This window comes from Syngnathus typhle, linkage group LG5 (genome assembly GCF_033458585.1).
Source record: "Syngnathus typhle isolate RoL2023-S1 ecotype Sweden linkage group LG5, RoL_Styp_1.0, whole genome shotgun sequence".
In the NCBI taxonomy this organism is placed as follows: domain Eukaryota; kingdom Metazoa; phylum Chordata; class Actinopteri; order Syngnathiformes; family Syngnathidae; genus Syngnathus; species Syngnathus typhle.
The window spans coordinates 4,354,282-4,369,570 of record NC_083742.1 but is presented as its reverse complement, the minus strand read 5'-3'; the positions used below and the strand labels follow the sequence as shown (position 1 = coordinate 4,369,570).

Here is a 15,289-nt window from a genome sequence, read left to right as displayed (position 1 = left end):
ATCCCTTGCTACATTGCGGTTCGTTTATCGCGGTTTCACTTTTTTTTGAAAGTCTTTGAGCATAAGTCTCCACCCCACCCAAACTATGAAAAGAAACGCGATTTATAGTCCGAAAATTACGGTAATTCTTTTTCAACCGTCTGTGGGTTAACATAATTTCATTAAACTGTTCAACTCCACATCACTGTTATCCCATAGTTTATACTGCTATTGGACACTGATTCAGTTTTCTAGTTCATAACTGATGTCAACGATTGTATGATTTAAATGAAAGTGAATTATATAATTTTGGATGAGATTTTATTACAGAACCAAAGACAATAATTTTTTTGTCTGTATTACATCAGAATATGTGTCAGTTGTAAAACAGTAACCAGCCGAAGCATTTGTAATATTGCCCTGGGCCTAAAAACCCCCCCAAAAAACTAAATACTGTTATTTTTAAATTTTGAAATTTTCATGATAATCACGCCTACAAATATCTACTTTTCTGTTCACCAGCCCCAAAACCAGGGTATAGTCAGGGGGTAACATCATACACCCAGACCCAGCAGACTCGCCAGGTGACGGTCATAAAGCCAGCTGCACCCAGTCCCGCAACATCCTCTTTTTCCATCTACCCTGTGACCTCCACTGTGCAGCCCGTGGCTGCTGCCGCCTCTGTGGTCCCATCATATTCTCAGAGTCCAACTTACAGCACAAATGCTGTCACCTACTCTGGTAAGTGTTCATCTCTGCATAGTATGGCTGTGGTTTGCACACCACAACATACTGAGTCAATACTGGGGATTTTGTCACATCAAAACACGATAGCTGCTAGCTGATGGTAGCAAATGGATCGCATGCCTAACGGTGACATAACAGCTTTGTAGGTCTTGTATGCAAGTGTCTACAAAAAATTTAAAATCCCATTTTATCCTAAAAGTAGACACGTAAAGTAGTTGCTCATATACAGTACAAATGTTTGGGTCTTTGGAGTGCCTGCTCACCTATCAGGTGTGAAGGTAAAGTGCCCTGTAAATCTTGTATTAGCTGTCTGGGAATCGACTTACTGCATCATGCCCAACAACCCCGTTCTCGTGATTTATGGCTCAACCGCAAGGTTAGTTTACCAAGAGTAACAAGTTACAATGTCTTATCCATGGTTTCGATGCTTAAGAATTGAAGTATTATCTTCATTGTAATTTGTAGAGGTAGCAAAATTAGTGGATGTAATTGACAACAATTGATTATCAAATTAATCAACTACAGTATATTAAGTCAAATAATCAAATTAGTTATTGTTTAACCTAAAATTGTCCAAATCACTCTCAGCGGTATTTTTTTCTAATTTATGTAATACTTCATGAAAGTAGAGTGATTGTGTTGTTTTAAAAAAATAAAACATTTGTAAACATCTGCTTTACCCCGGAAAAACAATGGCCAAACCAGTAAGTGAATCAGTTTCAAGAAGATTGGTGAGTATATCATGCGGCATTGGTGCTTGTTAAGTTGGTTTTTAAAATCAGAAAAAGAATTATCTACAATAATTGGTGTAAATTATTACGTTTTGTAACATCTTCAATGCAAAATAAGATTTTATACAAATCGATTCTAAAAATTCAGTGGCAGCTGCAAAGTTGTAATTCAGCAGACTTCAGGTTTTAGGTAGTAAACAATAGCAAAATTGTTTGAGTCACCACAGGAATCTGCAGAGAAAAAGTGTTGATTCCGTGGAGAACGGTCCTGATTCTACAAAGAGCATTTCTTGATTCCGTGGTTTAAAGGTTGATTGCTTTAAAAACAACCTAAAATGACTAGTTATTATGCAAATTAATAATGAAGTAAGAATTCTCAGAAAATCTTTTGCAATACCAAATGCAAAGACAAATTTCACAACACCCAGATGTGTGTGTGACGATCATTGGGACTTTAACTTTAAAACACTCTGCAAAATTGTTCATCAAATAGTCAACATTCATATTCTATTTGTCTGTCTTGGGCAGATTTATTTGCATTACTTTATGAAGTGCAAATCTTTTGACGGAGAATACGTGACATAGATATTGTAAACATACTGCATACAACTGAAACTACCGTATTTTTCAGACTATAAGTCGCGTTTTTTCATAGTTTGAGTGGGGAGGCGACTTATACTCAGGAGCGACTTATGTGTAATTATTAGGGGTGTAACGATACATCGATCCCCAAACTTTTTCCAACCTTTCCCTTCTCTGATGGGGGGCCGGTGTCAGTTTGTAACAGAAAAAGTGTGACGATCGTAGGGGAGCTTAAAAAATTTATTGTTTTCCAGAAAGCCACACATAACCAAATAACGGTTATTTAATAACCCTTTCCAGGTTCTTTACAGAAAAAAAGTCAGGAAACAAATAATAACACTATAAATGAAATAAATAATAACTAAATAACCCTCTCTGAGTTCTTCACAGAAAAAACAGGAAATAAATAATAACTAAATAACTCTCTCTGGGTTCTTCATAGAAAAAAAAACATGGAACATTAATTTTCTGTTGTGCCATGCACAATCTTAACAGATAAAAGTTCAGCTCAGGTGTCAGAGCAGAATCTCTCTGACGTATATGAGCAGTCTCTTAAAGTTCTTGTGTTCCTTCCTTATAATCCTTTTGTAAATTCCAGTGGGCTTGTAGACACCGCTGTCTTTTTTGTTAAAGTTTGCTAGTGCGTCATAGTCTTGAGTAAAATTTGTTGTGGCAATTCTTAGGCGAGATCCGAGGTGTTGGTCCGTTTACCTCGATCTGTGACGGGTTGATGTTGACGTTCATGTGGCTGAACGTCACGTCGCGTACGTCGAGCCAAATTGGCCACTCTCTTTTAAACGCTCGCCACTGTGTCCACCTTGCTTTTCCTTGGGCGACTCATTTTAATGGAAGGATTCCAGGGGAAGGTTTGTGGGTGGCTTTAGCGCAAAACTGCATCTGAAAGCTCAGCGCGCGAATTACAAGAATGCTGTCGTCACAGCCCACGCTCTAAATTCGGGACTGATACAAATAGAGCGCGAGTGCGCCATGTCCATACACGCACTTGTGAGTGTGCACCGAGCTTTCTAACACGGCTTCCGGTAGTAAATGCGCAGGCGAGCGCTTCCCCATCTACTGGGGAAACGCAGTCATTGCAGGCAAAATGACCCAAAAAAAAGTTTAATAATACAATTTGTTCAGGGTTGGCGGGCCGGATTAAACGGTCCCGTGGGCCGTATCCGGCCCGTGGGCCGTAGTTTGGTGACCCCTGGACTACAATATATACGTAGATCTGTGGAATAATTGGAGCCGCAACTGACGACAAGGCTTACGTCAGCGGTGCATAGAGTTCCTGAGACAACAGCTGTTTTTTGTTTGTTTGTTTTTTTAAGTGACACAGAGGACGAAGATTTCGATGGATTTAATGATTTGGAGTGACACGGATGGTTCAATAAAATTGTTGTTTATATTATAGTTTGATACATAGTTTATACGTAAATAATAATAATAATAATAATAATTATAATAATAATAATTAATTACATTTATAACGCACTTTATATTCGGAGGAATCTCAGTGCTACATGGCAGATAAAAAACAAGAAAACAAAACAAGGACAAGTTTAAAACAACTGGACGACAACCAAGATATGAGAGAAATTACGGAAATGCTAAGGTGAAGAGGTGAGTTTTAAGTCCAGTTTTGAAAGAGTCAGTGGATTGGGGTGCTCTTAGGTGGTCGGGGAGCGAGTTCCATAGTGTAGGGGCTGTATAGCAGAAGGCCCGGTCGCCCATGGTGCGCAGCTTGGTTTTAGGAACGTGGAGAAGGTGTGAATTAGATGAGCGGAGGGTTCGGGTGGCAGGTTTTGGGGCAAGGAGTTCTTTGAGGTATGGGGGAGCAAGTCCGAGGATACAATGGTGAGTGAGGAGGGCGATCTTATAATCAATACGGAATTTGATGGGGAGCCAGTGCAGAGAACGGAGGATGGGTGTGATGTGATTGCTTTTCCGCACCCTCATCAGGATCCTAGCAGCGCTAAATGGTATTAGCTTAATGAACCGTGTCATAGCAGAGCAATATGTTGGCTCGAAAACATTAACAAAGTTAGCTAACAGCATAATGGTGACAACGTTTATATGCACATTAAATCGTGCTTCACTTACCGAGTTCTCCAAGTGATTTTCACAGTGTTGTCCGTTGACCGTTTCCGTGCCGCTGTTATTTCAAAAAGCAGTGACTCATTTTCTCAAGTTGTTAGAGATTACAAATATTGAGTAAGAAAAGGTAATAATTGTAGTTGTTGAAACCGATTGGTATGATTGGTCCATACTCAAATATTCTGACTGGAATTTACTAGATATATTATGAATATCTTAGAATTAGAATTAGTTTGTCAAATACTAATTTATTTTGTCAAACAAGCTTAATAAATGTAAGTAAATATAAGGCAAAAATAATGGTCTAATTTTTCAACATTTATTTTGATATATCCAACTCAAATTTATCTGCTAATATTGTGATGCAGTGCCTTGCGAAAGTATTTGGCCCCCTTGAACCTTTCAACATTTCGCCACATTTCAGGCTTCAAACATAAAGATGTAAATTGTAATTTTTTTCAAGAATCAACAAGTGGGACACCATCGTGAAGTGGAACAAAATTGATTGGGTAATTTAAACTTTTTTAACAAATAAAAAACTGAAAAGTGGGGCGTGCAATATTATTCGGCCCCTTTACCTTTAGTGTAGCAAACTCACTCCAGAAGTTCAGTGAGGATCTTTGAATGATCCAATGTTGTCCTAAATGACTGATGATGATAAATAGAATGCCCGTGTGTAATCAAGTCTTCGTATAAATGCACCTGCTCTTTGATAGTCTCAGGGTTCTGTTTAAAGCGCAGAGAGAACCATGAAGACAAAGGAACACACCAGGGAGGTCCGAGATACTGTTGTGGAGAAGTTTAAAGCCAGATTTGGATACAAAAAGATTTCCCAAGCTTTAAAAATCTCAAGGAGCACTGTGCAAGCAATTATATTGAAATGGAAAGAGTATCAGACCACTGCAAATCTACAAAGACCCGGCCGTCCCTCCAAACTTTCATCTCAAACAAGGAGAAGACTGATCAGAGATGCAGCCAAGAGGCCCATGATCACTCTGGATGAACTGCAGATAACTACAGCTGAGGTGGGAGAGTCTGTCCATAGGACAACAATCAGTCGTGCACTGCACAAATCTGGCCTTTATGGAAGAGTGGCAAGAAGAAAGCCATTTCTCAAAGATATCCATAAAAAGACCGGTTTAAAGTTTGCCACAAGCCACCTGGGAGACACCAAACATGTGGAAGAAGGTGCTCTGGTCAGATGAAACCAAAATCGAACTTTTTGGCCACAATGCAAAACGATATGTTTGTCAAAAGCAACACAGCTCATCACCCTGAACGCACCATCCCCACTGTCAAACATGGTGGTGGCAGCATCTTAGTTTGGGCCTGCTTTTCTTCAGCAGGGAAGATGGATGGAGCCAAATACAGGACCATTCTGGAAGAAAACCTGTTGGAGTCTGCAAAAGACCTGAGACTGGGACGGAGATTTATCTTCCAACAGGACAATGATCAAAAACATAAAGCCAAATCTACAATGGAATGGTTCGCAAATAGACGTATACAGGTGTTAGAATGGCCAAGTCAAAGACCAGACCTGAATCCAATCGAGAATCTGTGGAAAGAGCTGAAGACTGCTGTTCACAAACGCTCTCCATCCAACCTCACTGAGCTCGAGCTGTTTTGCAAGGAAGAATGGGCAAGAATTCCAGTCTCTCGATGTGCAAAACTGATAGAGACATACCCCAAACGACTTGCAGCTGTAATTGCAGCAAAAGGTGGCGCTACAAAGTATTAGCGCAAGGGGGCCGAATAATATTGCATACCCCACTTTTCAGTTTTTTATTTGTTAAAAAGGTTTAAATTATCCAATCAATTTCGTTCCACTTCACGATTGTGTCCCACTTGTTGTTGATTCTTGACAAAAAATTTAATTTTCATATCTTTATGTTTGAAGCCTGAAATGTCGCGAAATGTTGAAAGGTTCAAGGGGGGCGAATACTTTTGCAAGGCACTGTATATACTAAGGTCCTGGATTACTTTTTAGAGTGTACGTGTATAGAGGCAGACAAACCACCGCAGATTGACGGGCTTGCGGGGTTTGAATACACACCCTAATCACCCGGTGACAAGGGCACAGTTGGCAGGGATCGACCCTGATTAGCACGTGCAATTCCGCATTGGTTATGCACGGACCAGCGCAAGGGCGCGTCAGCCGGCCAGCACGGCGAAAGCAGAGCAGAGCCGTGACACGTTTACGGTGTTTTTTTTGTGACTTTGCGAGTTTTAGTGAAGCCCTAAAATGTTTTCAGCTTAAATTTAAAATGTTTAAAATGTGTTTAAAAATACAATAAAATGATTAAAAATACAATAGAATGTCACTCTATCTTCTGTACCGCTTCTCCCCATGAGGTTTGCGGGTGTGCTAGAGCCTATCTCAGCTGTCATCATGCAGAAGGCGGGGGACACCCTGAACCGGTCGCCACCCAATCGCAGGGCACTCAGAGACTAACAACCATCCACATTCGCACTCGCACTTACGGGCAATTTGGAGTGCTCAATCAGCCCACCATGCATGTTTTTGGGATGTGGGAGGAAATCGGAGTGTACGGAGAAAACCCACAGAGGCATGGAGAGAAAATGCAAACTCCACACAGGGAGGGCTGGAGGTGGAATCAAACCCGCACCCTCTGAAATGTTGGTCGGACATGCTAACTCGTGCACCACCTTTAATAAAATGTCTAAAAATACAATTATAAATGTCTTGTGGGCATATCTTAAAAATATTGATTCCACATCGCGGAATTTCACCTATCGCAGAACCTATTATTTGCAATTAACGAGGGATCACTGTACTCCACTACTTTACCAGGCTAAGATGGGATAGCAGCAAATAAAAGACACAATAGAATAATAATAATACAAAATCTTAATTTTCTAGGAACCTCATATTCAGGATATGAAGCAGCGGTCTATTCAGCAGCCTCAAGTTACTACCAACAACAGCAGCAGCACCAGAAACAGGCGGTGGCTGCTGCAGCTGCAACTGCAGCATGGACTGGAAACACTTTCACGAAGAAACCACCTTTTCAGAATAAGCAGCTCCGACCCAAGCAGCCACCAAAACCCCCCCAAATCCACTATTGTGACGTTTGTAAGATCAGCTGTGCTGGGCCTCAGGTAAGTTTGAAAATTAAATGTATACATTTATGTATTACATGTATACACAATATTGAGACAATGATTACATTTTTGTATACAGGATTGCAAATATATTTAAAGATACTTTCTTTTAGTAAAACAGAGGTGAGTTTGTTTACCTGCTTAACATGTTACGGCCGCTTCCTGTACCCTTCCTCAGAAGTGTCACGTGATGGAAAGGTGACTGAACGCATTCAGAGAGCCATGATAGATAAAACCAGAATACAAATACGAGGTAATATATGAAATACCATGCTTATCATGCAATAACATACACCGGGGAGACGGTGAGACCATTTGGAACATGGAAAAAAGAACATACAAAATAATGTGAAAAGGAGACCGCTAATTGACAAACAAGAGCAATGTAAGATGTAGAAAATCTCTAATCGACCATATCTGACCACTGCAAGAGACAAAATCACATCATGGCCTGGAATAATGTCAGGGTCATCTGTGCTGAAATCAGCAAATATTTGCGCTGGATCAGAGAGGCCAGAAACAAGGTCCAAGGAGGATGAATCGGGACGAGGGAGCATACACCCTGTCACACACTTGGAATGCAGTCCACGAGAGAGCGTCAGACAGTAGGGCATGTAAGTTCCCCCTGCTGTCTGGCCAAACCACGTAGCGGCCTATAAGATATATCACATTTCCATCACGTAACGCTTCTGAGGAAGGCTACAGGAAATGGCCAAAACATGTTAAGCAGGTAAACAAACTCGCCAATGTCTTACTAAAATAAGTATCGTTAAATAATTAATTTAAGTGAAGACCGGATGAACATTCGTCAGAGAACATTGCAAACTACCTTGAGAGTACAGTTTGAGAAATATGTTAGTTTGGGAATGTGCTGCCGGTTGTTGTTTTTTTCTTCTTCTTGCTTTTAGACTGCCTCAATTTATTTTTTTTGACACACCTCTTGACACATCGAGCTTTATGTCCAATTTGCATTGTGGTACACATGATATTCAGCATGATGAACCAAGAGTTGGTTGCAAGCCATACAGCGCTTCTAGTCTAGACAACACACGACAGAATCAATCATGACGCGTTGCGCAAGGCCTAACGCTTAAAGCGTAGTGCTCGTATTGGGCACGCCGCCACTGGCCCAAGAACATGAGGGACAAAAATTAATATGACAAAGGACCCCTTTGACTGCCTAAAAACATGCCTTTCTCAAAAAATTAATAAATACTTTCTATGCGACACACTTTCAGAGTTAATGCGATTCCCAAATTCTGGACCTCAAAGTCCGCGTAAAATCAAGATTTAGTTATCTTTCCAAAAAACTAATTGAATTGGTAATTGAATTACTCCGTCAGAAATGTAACTTGTTACTCGGAAAAGTAATTACTCCATTACTTTTTCAAAAAGGTTCAATTACTATGTAAAAATAATTAGGATTGTTGAGCACGTCAATACAATTGCGTAGAGTAGAACAGCATAGTACAGTCGAACGGCTGAAAAACGAACAAAGGAAAACGTAAAAACATACCGGGTGAGCCAAGTTCTTCACTCAAAGTCCCCCAAACCTGCTCCCATTTTTTTCTTATCCCAGTATAAATACAAAGAAGTATTGTACAGCTAGGGATGAGCACGGACGGCGACAATGATCATTTTTTTGTCTTTAGCCCGCCGTTTCGCAGAATGTCACGTGACGCATCCCCGAAGCTAATTGGCTGAACCCAACATAGTAATTGAGTAGATCATTCGTTAATGTAACTCTATTAACACAGTTTTTTTTTCTGAAAGAAAAGAGCTCCATAGAATAGGACCGAGCGTGCGTAAAAGCCATGACCGAGCCCCATCCACCGTCCCCGGACAGCCACCCGGCCGAGCGCCGGCCCTCGACTTCCATCCACGGAGGTGAAAGAGAGCTTCGTAGAGTAGGACCGGGCGTGCGTAAGAGCCATCTCCGAGCCCCATCCACCGTGCCCGGACAGCCACCCGGCCGAGCGCCGGCCCCCGACTTCAATCCACGGAGGTGAAAGAGAGCTCCGTAGAGTAGGAGCGGGTGTGCGTAAAAGCCATAAAAGTTTTTCAAACCTTCTGTGTCACTCCAAATCCTTAAATCCTTCAAACTCTTCGTCCTCCGTGTCACTTACAAACAAAGCCGCTAATGATGCCGGTAGTACGTGGGGCCCTTCGTCATCCCGTGATCAATCTTTGTCCTTTTCGTAAACAACCGCTGCGCCACGGCGCTGCTGACGTCATTTGAAATTCAAATTACAGTAATCCCTTGCTACATCGCAGTTCGTTTATTGCAGTTTCACTTTTCTTGGGAAAATTGTTGGCAGAGTAGCCATACAGCAGCAGGTACATGCGAGGAATCCAATCACAGCAAACTCGGTGGAATAAAATAAAGAAAGACGAGGAGGCCGATCAACTCCGTTGGACACCATTCACTGCGACTACTGCGGCGTTGGCTTGTAGGGACCCAACTGTGCAGCATGCAGGAAGGCTTTTTATTACACACGCCCACTTAACGGGTCATCACAGGTGGTTTCAATCATACAATAATCAAGATACTATCATAAGAAAATAACACTATTTAAACATATGACAAAACATACAATAGAAAATGTATAATTGGGAGCATCTCTCAACACCCCCACTTGCTCTCACATTATAAACCTAAAGAAAAGAGTACCTTGACATTTTAGTCAGAAAACAAGTCCATTTTCCTTTAGTTAGACCCAAACATAAATCCAGCAAATTTTGCCAACTTAAATTTTGTTGCAGGCTTGGTCATATTAGCTGTAGGAGAAAATGTCTCCCCATAATCCACACCCATCTTCTGGCTATATCCCTTAGCAACATATCGGGCCTTGTACTTCTCAGATCCATCAACATCTGTTTTAATGGCATACACCCATCTACCCCCCACTGCTTTCTTGCCCTCTGGCAAATTGGTCAGGGTAAATGTGTTGTTTTCTTTAAGTGAATGCATTTCCTCATCCATGGCTTTAACCCACTCTTTTGCCTTATCTGAGGCTACAGCTCCTGAAAATGACACAGGTATGTTAAACATTACGCGATAACAGTAATCAATGTTACTCTGGACTTGATCAGTCTCTTCATCATCAGACACATATTTGGACACATTACAATCTGTGTATCTGTCTGGCTGCCTTCTCTCTCTGGTAGGGTAACGGCTACCATCAGGCTCACGTTTGATCTCAGCTCTTTCTTGTTGTGGTTGGTGGTGGCTGACTTCAGGTTTTTGTTCTCCGAACACAAGATTTGGACTTCTTGGTTTGGTTTTTACAAAGTCATCATCCTCATCTGTGACATTAGTCTGTGTTTGTTGTTCTACACCTGATTTTGCCACAAACTTTACCAATCTGTGCTTTTGCACTTTCTTACTGACAGGGGAATACACAATGTATGCAGGACTGGTTTTATCATACCCAATAAAAACACATTTTTCACACCTTGGATCAAGCTTTCTCTTGTCTTGTTTATAGGCATAACACTCTGAACCAAACCTCTGCATCCTAGACAAATTTGGTCTTCTTCCTGTCAACATCTGAATGGCTGTCTGCCCTGTTCTTTTGTTAAAACACCTGTTCCGGATCACAGCAGCAGTTTGGACTGCATAGGTCCATAGTTGTTTTGGCAAACCACTATCAATGAGCATACACCTTGCCATGTCAAAAAGTGTTCGCCAATTGCGCTCAGCAGTACCATTTTGATGAGGAGAGTACGGTGCTGATGTCTGATGTTTAATCACGTTTTTAGTGAGCAAAGTCTGGTAATATTTACTTGTAAATTCAGTACCATTATCAGATCGGATACATTTTACTTTGCCATATGGGGCTACATCAGCCAGAAACCTTTCTGTAGCTTGAACAGTGTCACTTTTGTTCTTTAAGAAATACACAAAAACAGTGCTGGAAAAATCATCAGTAAATGAAACTGCATATCTGTAACCCTCTTTAGATTCTGGATGGATTGGCCCTGCCAAATCTGTGTGAACTAGTTCTAGAGGGGTCTTAGCCCTCACATCAGGATCTTTGTTCCTGGTTTGGAAAAACTTTCCTTTAGTACACACTTCACAATGTTGAGGTTTGCTTATTGACCCCTTAATTTTCATGCCATCAACAACATTTTGTAATTTCTGAATGTCTTTATAGTTGCAGTGTCCCAGTATCTCATGCCACGTCTGAATATCATGACATCCTTTACACTGATCATGATCACAATCATCATCATCATGTACTGTATGCAAATAATATAGTCTATCACGTACGTGGATGGGGAATTTCGTACCGTCTTGGTAGATGAGGACGTTCTTCTCCTCCTTGAAGACCACAGTGGCTCCCCTGGCCGTAGCTGCTTTCACGGATAGGATGTCTTGTGGGTAGGATGGGATGTACAGCGCCTGCCTCAGCGTTGCGTTCAGGTGTCTACCTGTGCTGTCGATCAGGCAGACTTCTGCATCACCTCGGCGCTCCGCGACGCCCTTGCACCGCGTGCCGTCCGCCAGCTCCACGCAGTGTGTCTCGGCCTGGAACCCGTCATCAAACCGCTTGAATTTTGCCAGGTCTGTGATGATGTGCGAGGTAGCCCCGCAGTCAACCATCAGGCCTCTCACGTCGACTCTTGCTGCCCCCTCGCTCACTCGGAAGAAGTACTCGTCTCGGTCCTGGTCTTCAGTCTCCCCGTGGACCCTCCGTGCGTCGTCCCGGTTGACGCGCTGCTTCCGCCTGCAGGTCGCGTCCCGGTGTGTGCTGCTCTTGCAATGACTGCACCACAGTTTACGCCGGCAGGCTCTGGCCATGTGGCCCTTCAGGCCGCACTTGAAGCACACCACCTCCGCGGCGCTCCTCTCGGCTCCTCTGTCAGTTAGTCTGTCAGGTCTCGCTCTCCTCTGCCGTACGTTCATCACGTTATCATCTGCTTCAGCCCGCATCTTCTCTGTGTCCTCGTAACTGCGCATCTTTGTTTTGAATTCAGAGAACTGCATCGTTTCATCACGTTGTGTGACATGGATTGCAAATGGTTTAAAGGACTCCGGCAGACCTTTTAACACCATTGCTACCAATAGTCCATCACTTAATGTCTCACCGGCATTTCTCAGCGCTGTGATTGCGGTCTCTGCCCGGATCACATACTCGGTCACACTTTCACTCTCAGACTTCTGTAGTGATGTCAGTTCTGTGTAGAGACTTATGATGCGTGGCTTGCCTTTGCCTTGATAGTAGTTTCTTAGGATCTGTAGGGCCCCTCGCCCGTCATCTGCAGCGTCGCGCATCACCAGCGACAAACTTTTATCATCCAAAAACTGAATGAGTTCTGCATACGCTTCCTCATTCTTTCCAGCGTCTTGCTGTAGTTCGTCTTCTTCCTCGGTTGTGGGCTCGTTTAAGATAACGTCTTTCAAATCCTGCAATCGCAGGTGGCCCAAAAACTTTGCCTCCCATAATTCGTAATTCTTTACATCACCGTCGAACATTAACCGCGACCAGCGGCTAGAAAAACTGTTCCTCTCTGCAGCCCGTCCGCTCATGGTGCTCACAGCGTGCTATCATCACCAGTACGTCGGTGGGAACATGCGGTGTTGGATTTACCTGGGCCCATAACCTGTTGGCAGAGTAGCCATACAGCAGCAGGTACATGCGAGGAATCCAATCACAGCAAACTCGGTGGAATAAAATAAAGAAAGACGAGGAGGCCGATCAACTCCGTTGGACACCATTCACTGCGACTACTGCGGCGTTGGCTTGTAGGGACCCAACTGTGCAGCATGCAGGAAGGCTTTTTATTACACACGCCCACTTAACGGGTCATCACAGGTGGTTTCAATCATACAATAATCAAGATACTATCATAAGAAAATAACACTATTTAAACATATGACAAAACATACAATAGAAAATGTATAATTGGGAGCATCTCTCAACAAAAATATTTGGAAAAATTCACATAAGTCAACCCCCACCCCCCCCCACCCAAACTATGAAAAAGAACCGCGACTTGTGGTCACAAAATTACGGGACTCATAAAACCACAGTGCGCCTTATAATGCAGAGCACTTTATATGTGGATCAATTGATGAATTTGTTGATCCATACTGGTGGTACACAGCCCTCTGCCAAAATGTTTCAGTATGACGAGTAAATTACAAGGTCGTATCGCTTTCAGCATCGCGGCAACACCCTCACCACAGCAAGTTTGGCTGCACATACACAAGCCTGGCACCAAAGCTAACAAGCTAATCAACGCATTACGCATCAACGCATGTACTCGCTTTTTTCTTTTAAAGAAGCCAAATTGTATCACTTTCATGCCATCGCTTGATTGACATACAGGTAAGCCTGTCAGGAGGCAATCACAGTGAACTACAGTGAAGCACGTTTGGCTGCGCATACACAAACCCGGCGGCAAAGCTTACAAGCTAATCAACGCATTACGCATCAACGCACACATTTCTTTTTTCTTAAACTAAGTAAAGTTTATTGCCATCAAAAATGAGTGGGGTTGCTGGACCAAGTAAGAAGCCAAACACTTTCATGCGGAATTAGAGTTGGACTTTTTTTAACCTCATTGACACTTAACATCATTCCCTTTAGCACAGCTCCATCTGGTGGATGCATAACTCAACCCTAGTCAACCCCAGTATAATGCAGTAGCTTCTATTCTATGCTCCTTTTAATCTGGTGCGTCCTCTATATTAAAAATTTCTAAAATAAAAAATTCAATGAAGGTGCGCCATATAATCCAGTGCGCTTTATAGTGCAGAAAATACTGTACTAATATTGACCACAAATAATGTTGAATGTTGTTTATTGTCCACTAAGTGTGAATTTGATTAAAAAATCTCATTTTCCGCACAAGATAAAGTCCTTTAGGGTTATGATGTAACTAGTAAATCTATTCTAATCTCTTCCTCTAACCCTTGTTGACAACTTTGAACGTAGTTTATCATTTTAATTCATTTTATGCTCAGCTTGGCGATGGAAAAGCAACACACAGGGTGCTTGTATTTTTATTTACCGTTTTTTTCCGTGTATAGTGCGCCCCCATGTATAGTACGCACCCCTAAAAATGGCAAGCTGATGCTGGAAAAAAGCTTGTACCCATGTATAATACGCACCCAATTTTTATGAATTTTTTTAAAAAAAAAATTTAATTTTTTTTTTTTTTTTTTTTAAGTCCCAATGATCGTCACACACGCAGGGAGGCAATGGGTCCCATTTTTATAGTCTTTGGTATGGTCTTAACTAGGCTGGATGTAATTTTTTTTGTTGGCGTTGATTTCTCCGACTGCCCGTAAACGCACCACCGCGCTCCGTGCGCATGGAGCGTGTTTGAAGTGAACAGCAGAGAAGAAAGGAACAAGGCAAAGTGTTGTGAAATAAAATATTACCTGTAATACGGATTTAGGTAGAGAACTGAACTCTTGCTCTTTATATAGCTGACGTGTCTTGCTCATCCGTTCTGCGCATCTGTAATGGCGGCCTCCGTATGATATCCGGTTTGGGTGTGTGCGAGAGCGAGAGAGAGCGAGAGAGAGAGCGTGCGAGAGAACGCCCAACCGTAGCGCGCCGCCGACCGCCCAACTGCACCGGGCTGGTCGATTATTGTGACAGAGCCGTCGCTGAAATTTAGAAGATATTTTTAAAGTCCTGATGTACTTTCTAAAATTTAAGTGGACCTCAGTGCGCACTGCGCAGGGAGCTTAATTTGGTGCGGTCGCGCAACCGCAGCGCGCCGGGCACTCACTGTCGCATTGCTTAAAGAGCGCCTTTGTGTTTTAGGATGAACAGCAGAGACCAAAGGAACAAGGCAAAGTGTTGTGAAATAAAATATTACCTGTAATACGCATTTTGTTATTTGCTGATTGAAACTGCTAATTAAACAGTGAATTGAAACGAATAGGAAGAAAACAACTCTCGCTCTTTATATAGCTGACGTGTCTTGCGCATCCGTTCTGTGCATTTTATTTCACAACACTTTGCCTTTCTTCTCTGCTGTTCACTTCAAACACGCTCCATGCGACCGCA

At 42.3% G+C, this 15,289-nt stretch overlaps 1 protein-coding gene across 4 annotated transcripts in view; it reads left to right on the top strand.

Annotated features, from left to right (window-relative positions):
* Positions 1 to 15,289, top strand: part of zfr (zinc finger RNA binding protein) — a 90,366-nt gene that overhangs the window by 27,280 nt on the left and 47,797 nt on the right. For all 4 annotated transcript variants that reach the window (XR_009714344.1, XM_061277598.1, XM_061277600.1 and 1 more), the window contains exons 5-6: positions 502 to 720; positions 7,018 to 7,256. Coding sequence is in view for 3 of the 4 variants with exons in the window: in XM_061277598.1 (XP_061133582.1) it covers positions 502 to 720; positions 7,018 to 7,256 (458 nt within the window). In the remaining variant the exon portion in view is untranslated. The remainder of the gene's footprint in view (positions 1 to 501; positions 721 to 7,017; positions 7,257 to 15,289) is intronic.